Source organism: Sceloporus occidentalis, unplaced genomic scaffold (assembly GCF_023333645.1).
Source record: "Sceloporus occidentalis isolate IW3139 unplaced genomic scaffold, rSceOcc1.0.p SCAF_3, whole genome shotgun sequence".
In the NCBI taxonomy this organism is placed as follows: Eukaryota; Metazoa; Chordata; class Lepidosauria; order Squamata; family Phrynosomatidae; genus Sceloporus; species Sceloporus occidentalis.
In genome coordinates this window covers 169,518,764-169,543,964 of record NW_028316983.1, presented here as the reverse complement: position 1 = coordinate 169,543,964, position 25,201 = coordinate 169,518,764, and the positions used below count along the sequence as shown (strand labels likewise).

Here is a 25,201-nt window from a genome sequence, read left to right as displayed (position 1 = left end):
TCTTCTCCCACTCTTACCAGTAAGCCTAGTCCACAATTATGATAACGTTTATACTTTTTATTAGTAATAACACTGGCATTGTATTGCCTCTACAATACCATGTTGTTAACATTACAAACCTGTCCTTAACCAGTTCTCAGCAAAGGACATTCAGCCAATATTAAGAATATTGCAAAAGTAACAATCCCTGGTTTGATGAGATGCAAATACATTCATTAGTGCAGTGGCTGCAGAAGATGACATCCACTATTTAATGAATTTTTAAATTCAAAACTGTTAAGGAACAATCCCTTTAATGTAGTTGACCTTTAACAGAGCAGATAGCTATGGGATATGCTTTTGCTAAAAGGACATTGTTGATTCTATCATTTCTACCTTTTCTTAGGTGTGAATGTGGAAATGTTGCCATAGACAAGGGTCTGTGTCAGCCTCTCCCAAACCAGTACTACCTTTATGTGTGAAAAAAACAAGCCTCATTACCCATAGCTAGAATGAAAGACTCCATATAATGGAGGCTGTATTTGTATGGAGAGCATAGGTGCAGAGAATCATCCAGTTTTGAAGGCTTACCCTGTGGAACAGTGAAGTAGTTATTATTTGTTTTTAAAATCACATATTGATTTATTTAAAACAATTTCCTCTAGAGAGTTTAAGGTAAAGAAAAGACAAGGAAGAAATAATAAAACAGCAATTTAAAACTATATATATATATATATATATATATATATATATATATATAAAATCTCAAAACAAGTGCAATGAATGGGTAGCAGAAAACAGCATACTACATCTGTTAAACATACAGAAATCAGAGAAACATTAAATAAATTAATAGATAAATAAAAATGGGAAAACAGCAACATGCAGTCCAAATGGCTTCTTATAAAGAAAGGCTCTTGCCATATTTCCAAAAGCTATTTCAGAGGCTTCATTCAGAAAGGAGTTTCGAGATGTTGGTGCAGCTAGCCATGGAATCAGCAAAAGGAAAATAATATGGCTATTTCACTGGATGAGTACAACATTTTTATATCTGTCAGCTCCTGTGGGAGAAAGAGAGGGGGAAATTATTGTGGTATGAACTAGTTCCTACTTTCCACTGGACAATTAGACAAATGCAAAGTCAGGACTTCGCTTTCTAGAACCAATGAGGAAAAAAGAATATAGATACTAACATCTATAGTATAGTATAGTTATATAGATACTAACATCTTAGAGTACCATGCCCAAGGATTGCCATGTTCCAGCCTCTCACATCCTGTCATTTAATTTGCATTCAGCACATGAATAGCTGCCTTTTATTCTACCATTATGTTTCAATGTTGGTCCTAGTTTTTTATTAGTAACTGCTCTTCTGAGAAAACCGGTATACTGTACTGAGTCGGAAGAAATGGATTTGGAACAGAGAGGCCCACATTCAAATCTCTGCTTGGCCATGGAATTTACCATGCAATCTTGATCCATCACTGCCTTTCGGCAAATCTATCTTGTTATTAGAAGAAGGAATGGGAGGAGAAGAGGCATTTTGTCATGCACAGGAATTTATAATACTATTCTTATTCTTATAATGATATTTTTGCCATCATTTTTAATTGGTGTCAAAAAGATACAGATCCATAAAAATATCCCAGAAAGCCACTGAGAAGAACTGCCATCTGATTCACAGGAAAAAACACACTGGAAAGACAAGACAAGCTTACAGTTTACACCTCTTTTTTTGCAGTTTGTCTCACCTTGCACCTATTTGTCTTGCTTCTGATGCATGTCGTTTCCCTCCTTTCCTCTCTACTGTCTCCATCCCTTACTGCTGTACCTTCTACCCTCGATCACTTCCCCCTAGCCTCTTGCACCTTGCTCTTGTACTATGCTTCTCTGACTTGCAGCTGCACCCCATCACTTTCTTCTTTTTCCACTTGCTTCATTTCATGTTGCTGCTTCCGTATTTGCCTTTTGGGGGTTGTTCCCACTTAAGATTTGAAACGATTTAAAATACGTTTTTAATAAAATCGATTCAAAATAACACTGTTCTTATCCCGCTATCCGAATCGCTTTGTTCATTGTTCCCATCTGGTTATTTAAATCGAAGTTTTTACCTGCAAGCTTTCCTACTTGGCATGAAATCGGTGTTTAAATAAAGCGATTCTTCTCCTCCATACCTTATTTGGAGCTGTCAATCAATAGTACGTCAGAATGACGTAACGTTAATCCGGAATATTTGGAAGCGATTTATCTTTTGGCATCGTTTCCATTTCATTGACTGTTTGTGAATTTAGCGAATTTAGGAAAGCGAATTTAGGAAAACCAAGCTCTTTCCAGAGGAACTATGGGATAGGTTTTGCATGACAGCATCCCCTCTTCATGTCTCCCAAGACAGCCAGGGAGAATCCCTTCAGAGAGCCCAGAGATCAATGGGGGAGGCTTCTGGCAAAGCGAATTTAAGAAACCCAAGCTCTTTCCAGAGGAACTATGGGATAGGTTTTGGAGGGCAGCATCCTGTCTCCCAAGACAGCCAGGGAGAATCCCTTCAGAGAGCCCAGAGATCAATGGGGGAGGCTTCTGGCAAAGCGAATTTAAGAAACCCAAGCTCTTTCCAGAGGAACTATGGGATAGGTTTTGGAGGGCAGCATCCTGTCTCCCAAGACAGCCAGGGAGAATCCCTTCAGAGAGCCCAGAGATCAATGGGGGAGGCTTCTGGCAAAGCGAATTTAAGAAACCCAAGCTCTTTCCAGAGGAACTATGGGATAGGTTTTGGAGGGCAGCATCCTGTCTCCCAAGACAGCCAGGGAGAATCCCTTCAGAGAGCCCAGAGATCAATGAAGGAGGCTGCTGGAAAAGCAGGGAGGGAGCACTCTTCCCAAAGATTCTCTTTCCAGGGTTGGAGGAGAAGGCAGATTCCATTTGAGAAATGGAGGGAGAAAGGCTCTATCCCCCCCCCCCCCCAATTGATCAGAGCCCTTCCCTGCCTGGGCGAGATCAGATGCCTCCTCACGAGGAGCTTTCCCTTCCCTGCCTGGGTGAGATCAGTGCCCAAGCGGGCAGGGAATGCCTCTTTGAGAGGAGCCTTCCCTTCCTGCCTCTCCTCCGTTAGAAATGGGCTCTCCCCACCAGAGGGGAGGTTGCAATCCACCGGCAGATGCAGGCGCTTGAGCAGCCGGGACTTCAGGTGCTTAAAGCGCTGAAGAGATTAAGCGCCTGTAAACCATTAAAATAAAAAATAAAAATAATCCTTATCTCTTATTGAAAGACCACAGCGGACAAAGGGGTGAGGGAAGCAAAAATGGCGACAGCCAGACGGATGGGGGCAGAAAGGGCAACTCCCCCAAGGACAGCCCCATCGCACTCCGCTCCTCCCATTCATCTAACGCAATTTCAAATGCTGTCGTTCCTATTTAAATGCTCCGGTTCCTAAATCGAATCAATGGAAAAACGTAGGTCAGACCCTAGTGTTTTTTTAACACGCGTTAAATGAGGAAAACTCGAATCAAAATTTTATTCCGCTCTACAATTCGATTTGTAATGGAGACGATTGCGGGTTGCTCTAGAACCATTCTAGGTTTAAATCGGATCCTAATAGGAACGCCACTCCTTGGATTCGATTCAGAACGCGGGGTTTCACCTAGTGAGAACAACCCCATAGACAAGCAGTGCTCCAAGGCAAGAAACTGGGAAAGAAAGGGAGCTAAATCAAGATAGAGATAGGAGCAGTGGTGGCAGTGGGGAGAGGCAAGATGGGGCTGAGAAGTGGTGGCAACAATAGGGATACATGTTTTTGTCGCACATCAGGAAGTGGGAGAATCCTAATTGCCCCTCATACAATGGAACCTTTTTTTTTTGGGGGGGGGGGGACATCTAATAAAAACCCGTAATGGCAAGTCAAATAAGTTGTGAAAAATAACAGACTGGATGAAACCTAACTGTTATATTGCAAGAGAAGAGCATCTTGGAGAATAAGGAAGTTCCTTCTTTGTGGCTGCACATCCCTGAAGTAATGTTCAGATCACAAGCTGATCTGGGTCTCCAATCCATCAGGGTTCATAGCAAATACAGCAATAACAGTAAAATACTTCACTACCATAACATGAGTTTCCGCTTCTCATTTAGGAATGTGGAACTGCTCTTGGCTTGTACCAAATGCAAAGCTCTTGCATGCTGTAGAATTCCATGTATGTAAAACAGTTTCAAGGACAATTGTAAGGGAATGCTGGATCCTTGTGCCTGTCTCCAGTTTCCAAATTGTGTTCCAAAAGGACCAACAGACAAGAGAATTACTTTCAATGTTAATGTTATTTCTTGATTTTACTTTTCAACCTGCTGGTCTGTATTGTACCATGTGGCACACAGTTACATTTTCAATCTCACAATAATTTTCAATCAGAAAGAAAGAAAGAAAGAAAGAAAGAGAATACTACTCCACCCTCCTGTGCTTTTATCTGAGTTGTAACATTGGCCTGTGTGTAGAGCAACTAAGTATTTATTTATTCTCTATCTGTCCACTCTGTGACAATCATTTTGAAAAGACTTTTAAAATGTCAAGATCTTTTATAAAGAGAAGAGGAGAAAGAGCCACTTGCATTATTTACCAATAGACATACATGAAATCAAGCTATGGTTTTCTCCATTCATTTTTTATGAAAGTCCCAAATCTCAGAGATTATAGCGAGCAATTAGAATGAAAGAAGTAGACATGACACAGCTGGAGCTGCTTTAGATAAAAGCAGAACAAAACTCTATTATCTATTATATACCAGTTCAAATTCTACTTATATTTTTATAGTTTACATGCGGAATTTTTAAGACCAGATCCTGTTGTTCATTCAGTTCAAAATATTTTGTTTTTAAAACCAGGGGGAAGTTAGCTTTTTTGACACAGTAAGAATATCAAATAAAGAATTAATGTGATTAACAATCTCTTCTCCCATTATATATTTCTGGAATAATATGATCCTCCAAAAACATAAATGGTAAACGTTCAGAGCAAAGTTATAGTAACCAAGTTTTCAAGTGAAACACTGTCACACACACTCATAGCACCTGCTCTTAACCACTGTGCTATACCAACTCCCAAACATACAAGCATATTTCTACAAATCTCTGTCCTATCCCTACTAAAGCCTTCACTCAATATCTTTTTCATTTCTGAAGATTCCCTTCTCTCCTCCTGCCAGAACTGTCCACTACTACTTCTCTGAGGACTGAGTTAGATGTCACATAGATGTCTACTTATGAAATGTGGGTAGAACTTCCCTGGGCTCCTGTGAGCTACATGTATAGCAACTACACACTCTGGTTTAAATCTCTGAACTAAGCAGTAAACCACAGGATTATTATTATTATTATTATTATTATTCTGTAGATTTGAACAGCGCTGTACATAAAACAATAAATATGTAAGAGTAAACCTGCCTATGACATACAATCTAAGAAGTAATAGGATAATACATATAAAATACATAGGAATACAGGAAATGGTATGATAAAACAGGCAACAAAAGAACATCAAATAGCAAATGATAATCACGCAATGCCTGGGAACGCTTCTCTCCTTAAACAAGGAGAGAAAGTATGTATTTGTCTGGCCAGTAGTGGAAAAATGATCCCACACAAATAGGAGCTTTGGCCTGAGTAGCGGTGTCACTCGGGAGAGGTGTGAGGGGTGCAGATGGCACCAAGTGACACCCCTGCTCCCAAAACATCTGCCTTTTGGTAGAAACAGGTTGTGATGTTCACCTGAGTTCCTTTAAAACACTGAACAGATGGTGTAAGTGGGGTGAGGCTCAGTGGGTGGAAAAAGGAGAGGACTTAGTTTCTTTATTTTAAAGAAATGTGCTGGCCAAATGGCCGTAATAAAGTTATAATAATAATTTTAAAGAAATGTTTTTTTAATTCATTTTAAAAATTATTTTTAAATTTTCTTTAAAAATATCATAGCTTAGCAAATTTTCAGTTTAGCCACATGAAACTATGTGCATGTAAATACATTTAGGCTGTTTGCATGCTATTGTACTTTAAAGGTATAATTTTAATTTTGCTAGTTGTTTATATCACAATTATTACCATTACATTCATTGATATATAGGAATTAAGATTTCTGAGTAACATTAGTACAGAAAACAATACTAAGGATTCTGTATGGTGAGGTATGGGAAGAGGTCGATGGGAGAGTGACACCATGAGTTACTGTACTGCGTGATGCCAACTCTAGTGACACCACTGGGTCTGATGCAATTGGATTACATCTTGTTCCTTTAATTACCATTTTGTTTACTGAAGATTATTATCACTATTAATTTTATTATTAGTAACAGTAATAAGTAATATTCCAAAATCATTTCATTTATATAGAAATTAATAAATTGCTCTATTTGTTGTCCATATGCTTTTTAAATTTTTTAAAATTTTTATGCTTTTTGTTAAAACTCAATAAAAAATTTCCAGTTTAAAAAAACTTTAGTTCTTGTCTTTCATCTTTTACTCTGATGCAGTGAATTTAGACATGCCCTCCAAATAATATGTATACAGTGGGAACTGAGGAAGTTCCCCATTTTGCAGTATAACACATTCTCACCACTAATATATCCATCAGGGTGGGCAACACATGGCCCTTCTCTAACTGTTTTTGCATAACCGCCAGGGCCTCCTATCTTGACAAATGAATTTGCCATGGTGTTGATGTTATCACATTTTAGTACCTCTTCTCATGTAAGCCAGGCATTGTGTGGAAGGGTTATTCAGCCTGTTTGTAGTGGATCACATTCTCTAAAGCCTCCATGAATTGTGATCCTCCTTAAAAACAAGGCATATGCTTCAGTGTACCTTATTTGTTTTAAAAAAATGGATTTTTTTTGGCCACCAGTGCAAATTTGCTAGTGTCAGCAAAATCACTTTTAAAGCACCCATCTCTTATTGTTAAGATAGATTCTACTTCTTGGGGTTCTCTGGGTGAGTGATCCACCCCTGCTGGAAACTGTCCATCATGATTTGTATAGTAAGTCATTTCATTGTACAGCCAGCCCTCCAGATCCCCAGATTCCTTATCCATGGATTCAACCATCCACAGCTTGAAAATATTTTAAAAATATATACATTCAAAAACAAATCCATGATTTTTCCATTTTATATAAGACACACCATTTTGCTACGCCATTGTATTTAACAGGACCTGAACATCCACAGAGTTTGGCATCCACTAACCTGCAGTAGAAGGGCCCACTGTAGAAAAACAAAAGAGTTAAGGGGTCTATTTTGACTTTAATATTTTATTAGTTCATTACAGTTCTTATTTTTAGCCAACATACCCTTCTTTGTTCACAGTTCCATCTCAGATGAGGCTTCCATAATTTTCTTTTTCTAGCTTTTGCCCCATATATTCACTTTTTTGGCCTGTTCACCTTCAGTGCTTCAGTTGCACAAATAGTTATAGAATAATTAGCACAGGGTTCTATGCATATGTAAGTTCCAGTAGCAATATTCATTAGATTATCTGAAAAACCATTCATTAAAATGATTCCTTATTCATTTAATTTTCAAAGCTGTTCTGTAAGTACTAATGTCACATATTACGTATGCAGCAGGACTACTGCCCACCCCCCACAAAAGAATCTAAATACAAAAATTCTCAAATATTCAAAGAACAGGGAGTTTATTTCCTCTAGCCTACTGTAATATTCAGGACAATTCACTATTTGATGGCATATTTCAGGACAGTGTTTTAAGGACTTGCCAATGAAGCCATTCAAAAATGGTCAAATCTACCCTTATCTCTTTAACAATGGCTTGAAGTTTGTGTATTTTCTTGGGGGGGGGGGGAGATTTCACAACAAGGGAGTTATTACCTGAATAGCCCTTGCTGGCAAATGTGGCATAACACTGGCCTGATATTTCACGAGACTTTGTTTTCTAAAGTTAAATATTACTTTCATCAGGCAAATGCCAAGTCCAGAGGAAGTCCAGCCTGGTGCCTTCCAACTGTGTTTGAATTATCGTTCTTATTTGGCCACAGAATTGGGAATCACAGACTCTGGAGGTTGTGAAAAAAGGAACTTTCACAAGCTCTGGAGAATCCAGACACATCTGTAAGACACCAGGTTGTGGGAGGCTGGTCTTGAGTATTGCTTCCATCAATGGCAGATTTCAGTTTCTGAATCATGAGAGAAGATTAAAGTTTGAGCTATATTAGAAATAAATATATGCCTAAACTGCAGGGCTTGTGGTTATTGACAATATTTGCCTGTTCACTTCTTTGTGATCCCTAATATACAGACTTCTAGTTCTTTCCTGGTATGCAAGCTATCCTTTCCTTTCTTTTCTCACATTTCTCCCTTCACTTTTCTCCCAAAATTGGGAATGTGGCATAACAAGAATATGTCTTGTTATGACAAGATCAAAACAAACAGATACAAATGCAGATGAAAAAACAGATACAAAGTATATTAATCAAACTATAATATCTTTAAAATATATGGGGATCTCTCATTGGCATGTGTGTATCATAGCTCTCTGCTCCCAGTCTGCAAAATATCACTGGATAAAGAGTGTTCAATCCATCAAAAAAAGGCCAAAGCAAGTAACAATGAGGTAAGAGAGTCACAAGTTACTGATGCAACAGCTATTTTGGGCTGTATATTCTGTGGGGAAGGGAATAATAATATATGGGTGAGAGGAGATCTCAAAGTCATTATAAAAACAATGTTTCAGTGTTTCAAGGAAAGCATCATTGTATGTTTTTTCTTCTGGTATGAAAATATCTGAGGCAAATATTTCAATGCAAAAGTGTAGTCTGAGTTAATATAAATTAACTTTCCCCATCCCAATGGATTTCTATATCTTACAATATTCTTGCGAATTACTAAAGTCATTTCACAAATTAGTGAAATTCAACCCATTTTTGTAAGAGTTTTAGGATACGCTGAATTATTCAACAAAGCGAGTTCAGTTTGTGCAAATCCACTAGAGAACTCAAACAATATTGACTTCAGCCTGACAAAAAGGAAAAAAAGGTAGGAATCCATTCTAATTTCTACTGACATACATGATGGTATTTACACAGTGGTAATTCTGCAGAAGATTTATTTAGACTGCAAAGACATATGAAAGCCCAGACCATGGAAGACTTGTGTCCTGAATTCCTGATAACTTTGCCTTGTCCTATCAAGCGGTAGATTGACCTGCTGTGCACAGCTGCAGTTTTGCAATGGATGTCCATCATGACCTACTGGAGTTTGGTTATAGTAAAAGAGGTTAAAATTGAAAGGTACTGCATGTTGGTTTCAAGGAAAGATGAAAGACCCAACATAGGCATGATGGGAAATGTTCCACCCTTTCCTTAACCAGAACATCCTTAGGGATTACATACACATCCATCTCAAGATCATGAACTTCAGAGAACATAGAATGTAGAGACCCAAGACCAATGAAAGTTAACTCCATGCAGTCTTTCATTAAGAAGTCCTGAAAGACTTTTTAAAAACCAAATTTTCCATAGTGGGACCTTGGTATCCACTGGGATTTGGTTCCAGGAAACCCCTCCCCCCATGGATCCCAAAATCCGTGGCTGCTCAAATCTCATGAAATACAATGGTATAATGAAAAGATTTGCTTTTGGGATTTCTGTTATTTTTGAATATTTTCAAGCTGTGGATGGTTGAATTTGTGTGTGTGTGTGTGGAATCAATGGATACAAAGGGTGAACTATATTGAACTTTTTAAAAAAAACTTCATTTTGGATTCATCTTGACTTAGCTGACCCAGCTATGGCCAGAATCTTCATATGAAGGCAGATGGAGGTGGAAAGGTGCAAGAAACCCATAGCCTAACCTAGGTGCAGATGGACAACAAAATGACCCCTCCCTGGTTTTTCAGGTATCACAGCCAAATAATTACAGCCAGCCCTCTGAATTCATGGATTCCTTATCCATGGAGTCAACAATCCACAGCTTCAAAAATATTCAAAAATATGTACATTCCAAAAGGCAAACCGTGATTTTGCCATTTTATATAAAGGACACCATTTTACTGTGTCATTGTATTTAACTGGACTTGAGCATCCACGAATTTTACTATCCATAGGAAGGGGGAGGCTGGAACCAAACCCCAGCAGATTCCAAGGACCCACTGTACATTATTTTCTCTTAAATTTATTTTAAAAACACAGGTGAGATTCTTATGATGTGCAATAGTTAACCAACAAAGATCTAAAAATATCAAATTGATGTTCTTTTTTTATTTCCAGTTCTTTATTACAGCAGTAAGCCTTTAATAAACCATTTAAGTGCAAAATCTACTATTTCTTAAAGATGACAAATAAAATAACATAATTTGCTTATCTCCATCACCTTTGATAGACATTTCCATATTCATAATATCTAATTTTCTTCTCTAATCTTCTCTTCTAGTCACATTAAAAATAACAATGAGAAACAGTCAGATTGGCTATAATTTATATGATTTTTAAAGCTGAACTTTTGTAACCAACTTAATTAATCAGGATTATTCTTGGAGCCCACCAGCTCTTGCTGAATATGAATAAGGACCATTTGATGTTTGCAATTATGAACGTTAATAGGTGATGTGCAAAGTGACCAAAGCCTGTCCAAACCTGCTTCATTTATGCAAAATGGGCACCTAAGTGTATATAAAGATGGAGTCTAAAGGTGCTACGAATGAGAACTTCCATCTTCTGCTTGATAAAGCAAGTCAGCAGAGATGGTTTTCGCCATGACTGACAAAAAGACTTCATTGAAAGGTATGTGTCTTGCCACTCTCTCTACTTATTTAGATTAAGAGAATATAAAATTGAATAATCACTATATAGGTACCTAACAAGGAGTTTTTCTACATTTCAAGAAAAATACATTCTTGAAAAGAAAAACATAAGGAAAAAATCTTCTCCAAAGTTCAGACCATTAGAAGTGGTGATAACACAGATCAGAATGTTTCTCCCTTAAGTCAGTATTATCTGCTCAGATAGGTTATGGCTGTCCAGAAAGATCACAACGAAGAAAGTTACTCACCACCTTTCTTTGATCTTTCTAACTGGAGATGTCTGGGATTGAACCTGGAACCTGCTATATGCCAGGCATGTGCTTTATCCCTGGAACAAAGCTTCTCCCAATAATAAATCATCACTATTATTAAATTTAATTGAATCTATTCTTTATAAAAAGGCTTCCTTGAGCACAGTTCAAGCAAATATAGAATAAATACATCCAGCTGATAACTAATATATTTGACTAGTTTCTGTATTTTTCAAATATGACCAATTTACAGCCCATGTACAGAATTATCAAGTTCTAATCTTTAAAGATTATGTAATATAAATTATAAAGCTTGAGAGGATTTTGCAGCAGTGCACACTCAACACATTCAGAAGCCCCAATGAAGGAATCACAGCACACTTCTTCTTCTTCTTCTTCTTTTTAATGTAAGTACTTAAGACGTACATATGCAGAAGAGTTTAAAAAGCACAGCTGCGGAAAACCTGCAGACAGAATCCCAAGACAATCAAAATCTTGAGAGTGACCTAGCCACCCTCCCACAAATTTAATTTAAATGCCATATGTTTGTAGAGAAGCAAGCCACTCCTGGGAGAAGCCAGAGACGGAAAGGACTCAACCTATTTTTCCACACTCTTAACGTTTATGCAAATCTGATTATATATCTATATTTACTTAGTGCACAAATTGGTTTTCTCACATATGGTTGTTTAATGTAACCAAGCATTAAAGTAAGAATCAAAAAAGCACATAATACTGTTTCTCTTCTCTTAAATTGTTTGTTTTCTGTATACCTGCTACGTTTTTTACCTGAACAGGTGTGCTGTTGGCTATCCTGCTGATGACTAACACGTTCTTGTCAAGAAAGTGTGTAACTTCTTCACCTATTTGTCCCAATGGTTCTGACAGTTGCCAGGTGTCCCTGGGGGATCTTTTTGACCGTGCTGTCAAACTCTCACACTATATCCATTCTCTTTCTGCAGAAATATTCAATGAATTTGTAAGTATGCAAGCCTTTCACAGAATGTAACTTTTAACAGAATGTATTCCAAAGTAAAGCAAACAGGAAGACATGCCAGGCTGTATGGCATGAATAGGCAACCTGTAGCCATCTACATGGTGCTAGACTGCAATTCTCATTAGCTTCACCACCAATTCTCATTAGCATCATTAGCCACGTTGGCAAGGTCTGATGAGAACTGTAGTACAACAACATTTGGATGTTCACATATTGCTCGCTCCACACTATAGCAAATTTGGGCAACATTGGTAGCTATGGCAAAGAGGTAGCTAGTTTATCCTTTCTGCTTCAATTTCATTATAGGAAATATCACAAATAAAGTGCTAAGTTATTGATTTATTGTTTTTCTTGGGCTTTCGTATCACCCTTATTATTATAACGACATCAAAAGTTCAACTGCATAACATACCCTTGAATATATCTTTCTGTTCTACCAACACACACAGGTCAGCTTACTGAATATGATCTAAAAGATCTTACTCTATTTATGTACTCATTATCAAATACACTTTTTGTACTAAAACATAATAAACTTTAATTAACAATCTTTAATTTTTTCTAAAGCCATATTTAATATCATGAAGACAGTTACACTCTCTTCTAAGCAGATTACTAGAATGAATGTTCAACAAGATATTCTATTTTAGTTTGGGGATGAAAAGAAATGACCTTCAGAATACCAGATGAACTGAGCACACTTCTCAGCAGTGTTGAAAAAAAATCACACTTCATATCATAGTATAGAGACATTAAGTACATGATTCTTAAGACACAAGTTTAGGAAAGGAGAGAAGAGCAGATTGTTAGGTCTCATTAACAGTCCAAGAGTACTGAAGGGTTTGTCTCACAGAAGTCTCCCCTTAGGAGTCACAACAGAAACAGATGGAGTGGTGTGAAAGAAAACACAGAAGGAATATATAGAAGCCTTTTAAAGTAACAAGTAAAAAGGAGCAGAACCAAAAAGCAAAGAGCAATCTTAGCAGAATGCTTTGTAGGAAGAAAAATAGCTTAAAAAAAAAATCCATGCTGTTTTGTCACTTTGAAGTTTGGCAGAAGAAATTTTCTGTACCACACTATTTACTGGGGTCACAGACTGTGAAGCACTTCACAAAATAAGTCAGATCGTATTTATAAGGGGATTATGGAGAAATCTGATAGTCAAAAGTGATTTTCCCCCAGTACAGTTAAAGCAAATTACTGTTGACTCAGTCATAGGGGTGCATGTAATAAAGCTCTGATACAAAATTAATGGATAAATTTTGTTCAGGTAACAAATGAAAAGAAAAGGTGAAATACAGTGTTTCTTTTCTTTTATGAGAGTTACCTAGTGCATTAAAAGTAATCTTTGCCTATCTTCAGGATGAACGCTACACTCAGGGCCGGGGGTTTATTGCAAAGGCTGTTAACAGCTGTCATACTTCTTCCCTCATTACTCCTGAAGACAAAGAGCAAGCTCAACAGATTCATGTAAGTGTGCCCATTTTATTTATCCATATATATATCACATTCTATATAATTAAGAGCAAGCCAAGAGCAGGTTGCAGATAAAAACATCTACAGATTTCATTCTAAAAATGAAAAAGAAGAATGAGGGACACCTATAATGGTCGCAGGAAACCTAGGAAAACCTATAAAATTGAACGGGTGTAGAGTTACAGCATATAAAAGGTTCATAGCAAAGAGTTCTGCTGATAGTGCCCCACTTCTAATGGTGGAAAAAAGAAAAAATCAATGCAGTAGAAGGTAAAATGGAATTGGGAGAAGCCAATTCTGGCTTATATGAATAAGCTTCTAAGGAAATAATGAAAAGAAATTCATTTGCTAATTTAGAAACCTCAGAATCCAGCCATAGTGGCATAGTAAGGGTGTGCTTTAGAGTAACTAAAATACACAAGCCAAATAAAGCAGCTTCTGGCCACTTTGGGGGTCTGGCGTTTACATTATGAATGCCCCCGAAGTGGATGGAAGCCATGCTGAGGCCGTACTAAGCTGAGAAAAGCCAGCCTTTTTAGGAGGGTCATAGAATCATAGAGTTGGTAGAAACTACAAGGGCCATCCAGTCCAATCCCCTGCCATGCAGGAACTCCCAATCAAAGCATACCCATCAGATGGCCATCCAAACTCTGTTTAAAGAAAGAAGGTGTTTCCACCACACTCTGAGGGAATGTGTTCCACTGTCGAACAGCCCTTACTGTCGAAAGGCTATGTTTTGGGCTGAGAGCCTTAGGATGAAACTGAAGAAAATAGTTTAAGACCTATGCTTGTGTGAAAGGGTCGGTTTGGGACTGTGGCCACTCCTTCCAGACTGTGTGTTTCAGGCCTATGATTCTGAAACATATCAGACTTATTCAGAAAGATTTAGATATCCAAATCAAAACAAGACTCCTCAAAAACAGAATCAATCTGAACATAATTTTTAAGTCTTTAGGATTCAGGGGGAGGCACAGACTCCCCTGGAAACTGTTCCATTTCTCCCCAAGTTGGCTGTATAATCAAAATAAGATGGTAAAAAAGGTTGAAAGAAAAGAGAGGTATAGTTTTGTGACTGACAACTGCAATTTCTGATTACAGTAAATGGCTTTATTAGGCCTCTCTACTATAAAGGCTGGGGAAAGGATGTTGAGATAATGTACTGCAAGGCTGTTTCGTCTTTAGTGCTCTTTGCTATTTCTCTCTCCAAGGAGTGGTAACATTAGGAGAGCTTTTGTCCAGATTGTTAGACTGGGTTGTGTGTGTAGCACTGTGTATTTACATGGGAAATGAAATTTCAAATTCATCTACATCTGTTTCATATGTTCCACATCCATCACTAGTCCCCATCTTTTTACACAAGCAAAGGTCTTAAACGATTTCCCTCAGTTTCATCATAAGGCTCTCAGGCCGAAAACATAGCCTTTTGAAATTTTGCAGTTTTCTTATCTAGGCAAGTCTCTATGATATTCGTAGAGATCCATGTTCATACAAATTGCCAAAACAACAATAACAACGACAACACCCCATCTTCTATCCCCTCACAACAGAGGATAAAAGGAAGCAAATCATCCTGTACCCAAATTTGAAGGCTATTGTTCCATGATAACCACTCCGTGTGTCCTTCTGAAAGTTTTCAGAAGCTGATTTTTTTAAACTAGGGCCACCTCTGTGCTGTACTGTATACCATTTTCAAAATGACTGGATGAAATCCTACATCACTCGCGTTGGAGTGTAACCCAAGGGTTGGAGTGCCTGTGTGGGAGTTCCTAGCTAATGATTCCTGGGCACACAAGCCTACTTTAAAATCAACAGTGCACTCCTTTGGCCATTTAATGCAGAAGGAGAGTGTGGGTTACTTGGACAGCATCAGGTTGCACTTCTGTATCCAGGCACAAGCAGCATGTTTCTCTCCTGTATTTCCCATGATCTCTCTAGGAGACAAATGACTATTCTTGGATGCTGCCTGGGCTCCCCATGCTCTTCCCCAGCCATTAAATGTCCAGAAAAATGCTCACCTCCCTTTTGCAGCAGGCCTGTGGGGGAGGAGGCGGCAATGAATGTAAAAGGATGTGTTGTGTATACGTGTTTGCACCTTCAAGTCACCTGTTGACTTATGGTGACCCCATGAATTTTTCATAGGGTTTTCTTAGGCAAGGAATACTCAGAGGTGGGCTGCTAGTTTCTTCCTCTGAAACATATGTAACCAACAGGATTCCAGAGATTGTCTATAAAAATCATGAAAGAAATCTTTCTGAATCATTCCAAGCTGTACAGCAGGATTTGGAAATATGTATATATGGTTTGATGTCCATTGAGTGTAGGCAATTGGCTAACACATTATAAACCACTTAGAGAGTACCTAGCGGTACAGAAATGTAAGTGCTATGGCTATTGATATGATATATCCAGTGAATGTAGCCAACAGTCAGGCATGGTGTGACTTGGTTGTTCAACAAAATTGGAAGGAGAAAACCTACATAAGGTTATCTCCAATTAGCCATCTGAAATTTGTCAGGCTTAGTCTTATGAGGGACAGATATTTCTACAACTTGCAACCAATTTCTTCAATAAATGTTTCAAAATTTAACAGACTTTTTAGAACAAAAAATGATAAAATAAATAAATAAATAAATAAATAAATAAATAAATAAATAAATAAATAAACAAACAAACCATACTCATAAATTCAAGTACTCATAAATAAAATGAAACAGAAAGGTCTCCTTGGCTCATGCAATAGTAATTCATGTGCATATTAAAATAATATTTTCTTCCACAAAAATCAGGAAATGCTCATGCAGGACTTGTGAAATCATCACTATCTATCCTAGCGATAGAAGTGGAGGTAATATCTTTTTGGTAACAATCATGCTTCAGTTGGGGCTGAAGGAGATGGCACATCTGGCAAGGATGGGGAAGATGGTACTGTCTAAAGTGTATGTTGTGTCATATAACCCAATGTGCCAGCTTCTGACATGCTAAAAACATTATTGATATTTACCTTATACTACTGGCGTTGGGGGTGGGGGGTGGGGATGTCTAATTAATAGGTTTCTAGTCCCTATATTTGTAGAGGAAATTGGCACTGTTGGGAAACATTCTGAAAGTATTTAAAATATTCAAGAGCCATTTGACACCAAATTCTTATTGACTTCCAGGCAAAATAGATTTCATTTTGAGTGCTACTGCTCCATTGAATAAGCAGACTTTTCAGAAATCAAAACATGGGATGCAGACCTCTCTCTGTTTGTTTTGGCTAAAAGAGTGGTGTTTGAGCATTTGGACTCAGTAGCACTGAAGTTCTTCCAGTACAAGAAGCAGGGAAAGGTTGTGCCGCAGGGTAGGTGAATTTTGCCACAGTAAGCGAAGTGTAAAAGTGTTAGTGTCAACATTTGAGAGGTCTCAAGGGCAGAGAAATGGCTAGGAGGATCCCAGGAAAGCAAAAGGTCCTTTGATCTTCCCATTCACCCCAAGCAGTGGCAAAGTTTCAAAAGAAAAGAAATCTAGCCAGAAGCAAAACACTTCAAAGGCAAATCAGACCCATGCCTGGGCATGTTTGCTGTGCTATATGTAGACATTCAAAATGCTCTGGATGAAGTGGCCTACCACAGATTGCATCTTCCATTATGTGTTCAAATATTTTCCAGATCCCATATTTCTAAAATAAATAAATAAGTTTGATTAATGCTGAGGCTAATCATCAGATTAAGTTGCATTCTGTTCATCAGGGCAGGACAGAGTAGCTTCTTTCTTCGAATAAAACACCATCTACCATCTAATAATGCTGGAAAAATGAACTGATAATATGTATTTAGGTATGCTGTTATTTTAAAAGAATACTTGTCAAATCCTGGTTGATTAATTTCCTATCAGCCTCTTGCTCTATCTGGTAAATGGACACACTCAAGGCTCTAATATGATATTTACAACATTGCACTTCAGAATATGTTATGTACCTCTTGCACAAAGTTTGTGTGGCAGTATTTAACAACATTATTTTGTGTGAATGAGCAGCACGAAGACCTGCTAAATCTAGTGCTGAGTGTACTCCGCTCCTGGAATGACCCTCTACTCCATCTGGCCTCTGAGGTACAAAGAATCAGGGAAGCTCCTGATACCATTCTCTGGAAGGCCGTGGAGATTGAGGCACAGAACAAACGGCTTCTGGAGGGAATGGAGAGAATAGTTGGACGGGTGAGTAAAAAAGGTTCTGAAATTCTTTCTTCTTCCTAATCCATACAGTAAAACAAAGGGCTGAAACAGATGGCCCTGAAGGGGCAGCTTGAAGCCACCCCTTCCAAAGATGGATTGGGGCCACAACGAACACACACCATGGCCCCAATCTGCCTTGCAGCCAGCCAAAAAAGGAGTGGCAAAGAGCCACTCCTTTTGGGATGGAAAAATATTCAGCTTTTTCCAGCTGCCACATCAATGGGCAGCTTCAAGCCGCTTCACTGGTGTGCAGCATGTAAACACCATGCCATCGGAGCACCTGGAAGTTGGCCTCCATCTGAATGCTGCTGCGACTTCTGGGTGTCTTGGGGACATGTGGCTTCTGTATGCCATGGTCCCAAATTTGCTGGAAGCTGGCTTTCATGCCAGTCTGTCCCCCCCCCCCCCCCCAAAGTATACATTCAGTTAAAAGGAAAAAGTTTCAGAGAAATATTTCAGAAAGTTAAAGGCAAAGACAAAGAAACAGTAAATGCTGTCTAAGAAACCTCAGCAACACGTTTAGCATACAATTGCCCTGCAACATTCATAGAGTTTTATATGGAGTCTAGATGCTGCAGTCTTCCATTTATAACATGTCTATGTTTCTGACTCTTTGCTCTAGCTTACGTATCTCTTAGCACAGAAAATCCATTAAGGAGGGAAAGACCCAACAGGAATAGAATATCATTTGACTGAGAGTGCATCTACACTGCTGAAATAATGCACTTTGATACCACTGCCATGGCTCCATCCTACAGAATCCTGTGACTGGTAATTCAGCACTCTTTGTCAGAGAAGCCTGAAAACCTTGTACAACTTTGTAAAACTGCAAATACCAGAATTCCATAGGAAGGACCTACAGCACTTAAAGTGGTGTACATGTACTTTACTTCTACAGTGTAGATGCACCCTGATAGTGCTGGGCGGTCACACAATAAACATTTAATATTTTTCATGTTGCTTATGAAGGAAACCTTTTTATTCATATATAACCAGAGCTAATATACATCACAGACTTGCAGATCTGGAAAGTTTTTGGATTCCCAGTACATGTCATAGGCTACATCTGCACCATATAAATGATGCAGTTTGATACCAGTTTCACTGCCATGGCTCAATCCTATGGAATTCTGGAATTTGTAGTTTTGTGAGATATTTAGCCTTCTCTGTAAGTGAGCCCTGGTGCCACAAGAAACTACAAATTCCAGTATTTTATAGGATGGACCATAACAGTTAAAGAGGTGTCAAGCTGCAATATTTCTGCTGTGCACTTGCAGCCACAGAATCAGAAGACTTCTGCTAGTGCAAGAAGAAATGAAGCATGTTATAGATCTAGCGCACCTCTTATAAGAGAATTTATGCAACATTTTGCACTATTATTATCTTATGTTATTATCTGGACCCATTTCAAACTGGCTTCCGGGCGGGCTATGGGGTTGAGACTGCCATGGTCGCCTTAGTCAATGATCTCCGTCTGGGCATGGACAGGGGTAGCGTGTCCCTGTTAATGCTCTTGGACATCTCTGCGGCCTTCGATACCATTGACCATGGTATCCTTCTGGATCGCCTGGGGGAGTTGGGCATCGGGGGCACTGCTTTGCAGTGGTTCCGTTCCTACCTCTCGGGTAGATTCCAGATGGTGGAGCTGGGGGACTGTCGCTCCGACAAGAGGGCCCTCACATCTGGGGTCCCTCAGGGAGCGATTCTGTCCCCTATGCTATTTAACATGTACATGAAGCCGCTGGGAGAGATCAACCGGAGACACGGGGCGCGGTGTTATCAGTATGCTGATGACACCCAAATAGTCTTCTCTCCGGTCAGGTGGGAAACAGCTTTTGAAAGTCCCTGACACGAGATATGTGATGTCTGCACATAGGGCTTTTTCTGCTTCGGCCCCGCAGGCTTGGAACTCTCTCCCTGACAAGCTCCGCTCAGCCCCCTCCCTGGAGTCTTTTAGGAAAAACCTAAAGACTCACTTTTTCCGCCTTGCTTTTACCCATGTCCCTTAATTCCACTCTTCTCCTTTTATGCTTTTGTAATGTAATGGATGTCCTTGGTGTTATTGGTGTTATTGGTTTTAATGGTTTTAAAAGGTGATTGAATGATGGATATTTTTATCGCTTGTATTTTATCGTTTAATGTGGGGGGATTTCTTTTATTGGATTTTGCTGTTTTCGTATTTTAACTGATTGTAAACTGCTGTGATCATTGGAATAGCGGTATATAAATAAAGATTCATTCATTCATTCATATTCTTTAAAAGAATAGGGCATGATGACATCTGAAAATGAAGGAATGTAGATAGGACTAGCAGTCTGATTGTCATATGACTGTTAATTCAGAATTATATCCCACTAACACAATAGGGCTTATTCTGAGAGAAAGTACATAGAGGATTGAATCCTCTTTCTCTGACTTTCAATGCAGGATGCATTCCATAATAATTCATATTTACACTTCCTCTCTTTGATCATCTCTTGTTCTTTCTTTCTTTCTTTCTTTCTTTCTTACTTTTTGTATTTTATTAAGTTAAAATGTATATGTCACATTGCCTGTGGATACTTCTCTGATTAGCAATGATTAACTATTTCTACTCAGTATTAGAAGCACTCCATAACATGTACATTACAAGTAAAATAAATATGCATGTTAATATATTCTTCAAAATATGCATTTTGCAGACCTGAACCTGCTCTGTTCCCATTCCATTAATCTAATAATTTAGATTAGAGGTCTGACTAGAGCACTGTTATCTCAAAAGCCCTGCATGTGAATATCTCATAAATTGGCAATGCATCACCAGTTTACAGTCCAGTCTCTGGATCACTAATGTCCAAAATTTAGGCCTTCAATGTAGCCTGACCAGTTTTATCATTCACTCTGTTGGTGAAGCAGACAACAAAAAGCCAAACAACTTTCCTTCTCTACCCATGCCCTGAACAAATGGCAAAAACATCAGGTGGAGCTCTTTAGCAATAATCCTCTTTCCTTAGAATATGGCTGCTTCCCCTGCAGCCCAGCAAATCTAGAATGAATGCAGTTTTTCTAAATCTCTGTTTTGATGGTTTCTAAATAATCTGCCAGTGACTTCCAGTTTGGCTGACTTTGGAAACTGATAATAGGTTGAGGGTAGAATCTTAATCAGTTTTCCAGAAGCTGGTGCCTTCTAGAAGTATTAGACTGAAACACTCATCAAACCATCTATTGCTGTTCTTATATGATCCCACAGATAGAAGAAGGTTCTCAGCTCTTTCCCTATAGCAGATATTGACTACAACCCAACAAAGCTAAGTATGCTGGAGTCAACTGATTTTAGGTAATCTATACAGCATGGTGGAAGCCAGCATGATATAATGGTTTGAGGCCTGGAGTCTGATGCTGGAAATCAGGGTTCAAATCTCTGCTAAGCCTGGAAACCCACTGGGAAATCTTTGGCAACTCACACTCTCTCAGCCTCAGAGGAAAGTAAAGGCAAACTCCCTCTGAATATATCTTGCCAAGGGTCACTTTAGTGTCACTATAAGTTGGAAACGACTTGAAGGCACACAACAACAACAGCAGCAACAACAACCAACAACAACACACCTTGGTGTCAATAGAAGCTGCTAGCTATCGGGAGGGGGGAAAGCAATTGTAAAACAAACCAGTTATGTTTTGGAGAAGAGAGGATGAAAAAGTTTAAGTGCTGTACACATTTTGTATCAAAAATATCCACTCTGATATGTGAGCAGTCCCATCTCACCCAAGGGAGTTCTGTTTCATAATGTAATCTAATAGTAAGACATTCTCTTTCTATATATAAAAATAATTTGAAAGCACTTCGCTCATTAGAGATGCAATGTAATTGAGTAATAATCAGGGTGAAAATTAATTCAAGCTCTTGAAGTACAAGACTGTTCAACCTACTTTCTCTATCTGAATGCTTTTATTAAGAAGTGCAAATATGATGTTCTTCTCTTCAATTTGCATGTTCTTCTCAATTTGCGTGTTTTTTCTCAATTACTTTTTGGTGTTTTAAAAAAATACCCTCTAAGACAGGATTTTCTAATATTTCAAAATGAATCTTCAGTGCTAATAATAGAGATATCACAAGGATTGCTAAAGCTGCTAAAAAAATTTTTCCTGTTCTTCCACAGGTTCATCCAAGTGATTTGGGCAATGAAGTCTATTCTCAGTGGTCGGGACTCCCATCCCTCCAACTGGCTGATGAAGATTCTCGTCTATTCGCTTTCTACAACCTACTGCATTGTTTGCGTAGGGACTCCAACAAAATTGACAACTACCTGAAACTCTTGAAATGCCGTCTCATTCATGATAGCAACTGCTGAGTAGCTTTGGCCTCACTTTATTTAAATGACAGCATTTATACCAAATGATCTCCTTTTAGCTTTGTCGCTTGTCACTGTACAGGATACACTAAATGAAAAAGCTCATCCTGTGGTTCATGATTTATAGTCATATCATACTGTTTTTCCTTTGCTTTTGGATGCCAACAATCACTATAGTATCTATCATGTTTCTCTCTTACTTTACTGTCTTTGTTACTAGTGTCACAACAATATTCAAATTAAGCAATAAAAACTAAGAAAAATGTATTAATGTATTTGTGCAAAATTCAGATGAGTTTAGAATCTTCAGAATGCTTATTCTTTTGGTTACCAACCTCACAGGGCAAGTAACCAGAGCTTGGGGGAACCAATGCTCCCATATGGCACGTCCTTGGCTGTATGGACCATTAGTTGTATCCAGGAACCAGATAGTGATGCATTCAGGTCTTCACTCCACGTCTCACATCAAGTCTAAATCTCAAGTCATTGCAAGATACTTTCAAGTCAAGTCTTGAGTTGAGTCTCTAGTTTGAGAGCCAACTTCAGCAGAAGGATCCAATGTCCAGCAGGGACAGGCTACTGGGTAGACCTCAACTCCCACCTCAAGCCCATTACCTTTTGTTTGCTGTTCCCCTCTAAGAAATATGGCCCAAGCAAATTCCTATGTCCCTGTGAATATTAGAAAACCATTGGTTCCTACAGTGCTATATAAATAAAGCAGCATAATGATACTACTACTACTACTACTAATAATAATAATAATAATAATTGGCTGACAAGCACCGTCTTTAGAAGTCATTACACATATTCAAAATAGATTGGGCATCTGGTCTTACTGGGAAGGAAACTAATTCATTTTACATTACAGATCAGGTACAGACAGGGCAAATAACATTTTCCTGCTTTCATTCTCCATTTCTGCATGTCCATAGTAGGGGATTAACATCATTTTTCACCTTTCAAAAAAAGTGCAAAAAGTAGAAGCATGTCACTGTGACTGATTTTCATATTCAAGAAACTACAGGGTACTTGGGTGCATTTACTGGTTGATGGCTGGAACATTTTGCTCCACAAAGAATCTCTGCAGATCTGGCCAATACTAGTGCTACATCCAGTCTTTTAAAGACTTCAGTAAAGGAAGAAGGGCTGAACAGAAGATACGCTGTGTGTAATATAGGCTTCTAATTCTACCAATAAGGCAGTGGCATCTCGGGGCATGTGTAGGGTGTGTGGACCAAACTAGGTGACACCCCAGTGGGGCCCTCCATCACTGGCGTATGGGTGAACACACCCCTCATGGCTTTGTCACCAGCCTGGCTCCATCCCCAGGGAGGAAGTCAAGGCTGTGGTGAGGGTGGCAGCAGAAGGAGAGGATGAAGCAGGCTACCACCGCCTCACTCTCTTGGCAGCCCCTAGGACCAGGTGTCACCAAGTCTGGTGATGCCAATGCAATAAGGCTTCCTTGTATTTGGCCAACTATGCTGGTCTGCAACTGAAGGGAGGTGTGTACCATTTTATTGCAGAAATACATGCAAAGCAGCCTCAGTCATGTGCCAGAAACTTCTTATAAGCTGTTCAAATGGCTAAATTAAGGTCCTGCACTAAAGCAGCTTAAAGTATGCAAGCTCTCTAAATTATTCTTAAGGAGATCATTGAAAAGGCCTTTTGTCTGCACATAAATTACTGAGCTCTGATAAAGTTGAAACCTAGCCTAAATATTTGCCCAAAAGTTAATCTACATCCTCTCCTAAATTCCAGTTTGGCAGGCTTTCCATTTGTGCAAACTCTGCATATCCTCCTGGTCTCAAAAGTGCAAAGAGAACAATATAGACTAGGAGTGTGTGGTGCTTCTGCTATGGCCAAAAGCTGGATGTCCTGATATAGAGAGTGTCTCTGTTCTTGGGAAATCACTGGTCTATTTGTGCAGACAAAAGAACTTAAGGTAACTAGACCAAAAGTCTAGGTGCTTAATCATCCCACTTCCATTCTTTGAATGGTTTTGAAATGCATGCATCATTTCAAAGTGGCATATGCCATTATGCACCATGAAGGTTGCTTAATTAATTTGCCTGCCTATAGTACTTGTAGCAGAAACAGTGGGAGACAAGAGATTCTCATCCCCTGTGCCATGCCCATTGGCAACAGAGCATTGCAGTCTTTTTGAAAAGCAAATTCAGTAGCTTTTACATTTGGTGTGGCTGGTGACTTTGTTCTCTGCTGAATCAAAAGGATGAAACAGAATTTTATATAAGTGAAATTTAATTCTTTGTAATATTGAAATGGAGAATTTTATCCCTTCACCCCTCAAAAATATTTTTTTAAAAACTAACAAATGTGGATATATAGAATGTAAAGAGCATATAGAGTTTGCTGAGAAATTATTACTTTTTTAATGGATGGAATTAGAGAAAGCATATAGCAAATGTTTCACACTATTTATGTAGGTCTGAATTTCCTTTTCTTTTCATCCTAGTATTCTCCAAAGTCAAAGTATGCAGAAAAAAAGATGCAGGAAAAAAGTTCAAATACATTTTTAGTTGGTACTAGGTAACAATATGACACTCATTTCATTTCTAAGAAAGATAGAACTTGCCTTGACCTGGGTGTTTCACATATTTTGAAACTGCTTACTTAAAATCAGTCATGGTTTGTGGCACAACAAACAATGAAAGGGTCCCATGAAATTCAAAGCAATAAATTCAAAACATAACATGAAACTTCTTATTTCCTACAGATGAGGAACTCACCCAATTTGATGGATTATAAATTGGATTTGCACCCATACTGATTCCTGACACACAAACCGTCTCCCATGGTTAAGGTGATATTTCAGGTACTCCATTACACATGTTCTTTGGCTAACATGATCAAACTATAAGATGTATGCAAAGGAGAGAAGCGGCACACACAGTGGAGAATTGTTGGTGTACAAGACTTTGCACTGGACAGTACAGTGTGCCCTTGCTTTACGCGGGGATCCATTTCAACCCCCCTCCACATAGAGCAAATAGGGCGTATGCTCGAACCCCATTGAAAATAATAGGGCTCATGCATGTGGCGCAGTGCACCCACTACGGGTGTGTGTGCCATTCTATTTCTGTTGCGTGGCTTTTAGTATAAGCTGAAAGCTGCGTAAAAGGCGTACACATATGACGCGGGTGCACTGAGTTTCCCAAACG

The 25,201-nt window shown here is 38.7% G+C and overlaps 1 protein-coding gene and 1 long non-coding RNA gene across 4 annotated transcripts in view; one reads left to right on the top strand and one right to left on the bottom strand.

Annotated features, from left to right (window-relative positions):
- Nucleotides 1-735: 735 nt before the first annotated feature.
- LOC149317091 (uncharacterized) overlaps nucleotides 736-25,201 on the bottom strand; it is an 87,075-nt gene continuing 62,609 nt past the window's right edge. Inside the window, exons 1-3 of one of the 3 annotated variants that reach the window (XR_016280733.1) lie at nucleotides 17,439-17,613; nucleotides 11,799-11,965; nucleotides 736-1,040 (exon numbers count right to left, since the gene is read on the bottom strand). This is a non-coding gene — a long non-coding RNA (uncharacterized LOC149317091). Of the gene's footprint in view, nucleotides 1,041-11,798; nucleotides 11,966-17,088; nucleotides 17,143-17,438; nucleotides 17,614-25,201 lie in introns of those variants that run through there. The other 2 variants (XR_016280732.1, XR_016280734.1) reach the window with 2 other exon arrangements.
- Nucleotides 10,699-22,022, top strand: PRL (prolactin). Its single transcript, XM_089518819.1, has 5 exons — nucleotides 10,699-10,738; nucleotides 11,807-11,988; nucleotides 13,369-13,476; nucleotides 17,497-17,676; nucleotides 21,831-22,022. Exons 1-5 carry the CDS (start codon nucleotides 10,699-10,701, stop codon nucleotides 22,020-22,022), a joined length of 702 nt encoding a protein of 233 aa, XP_089374945.1.

What these genes read in the sequence shown, in the direction of transcription:
- PRL (XM_089518819.1), top strand. Translation starts at nt 10,699, where the DNA reads ATGGTTTTCGCCATGACTGACAAAAAGACTTCATTGAAAG. An exon ending in CAAAAAGACTTCATTGAAAG is followed by an intron (nt 10,739 to 11,806) that starts GTATGTGTCTTG and finishes TTACCTGAACAG; the next exon opens with GTGTGCTGTTGGCTATCCTG. An exon ending in TGGAGAGAATAGTTGGACGG is followed by an intron (nt 17,677 to 21,830) that starts GTGAGTAAAAAA and finishes GTTCTTCCACAG; the next exon opens with GTTCATCCAAGTGATTTGGG.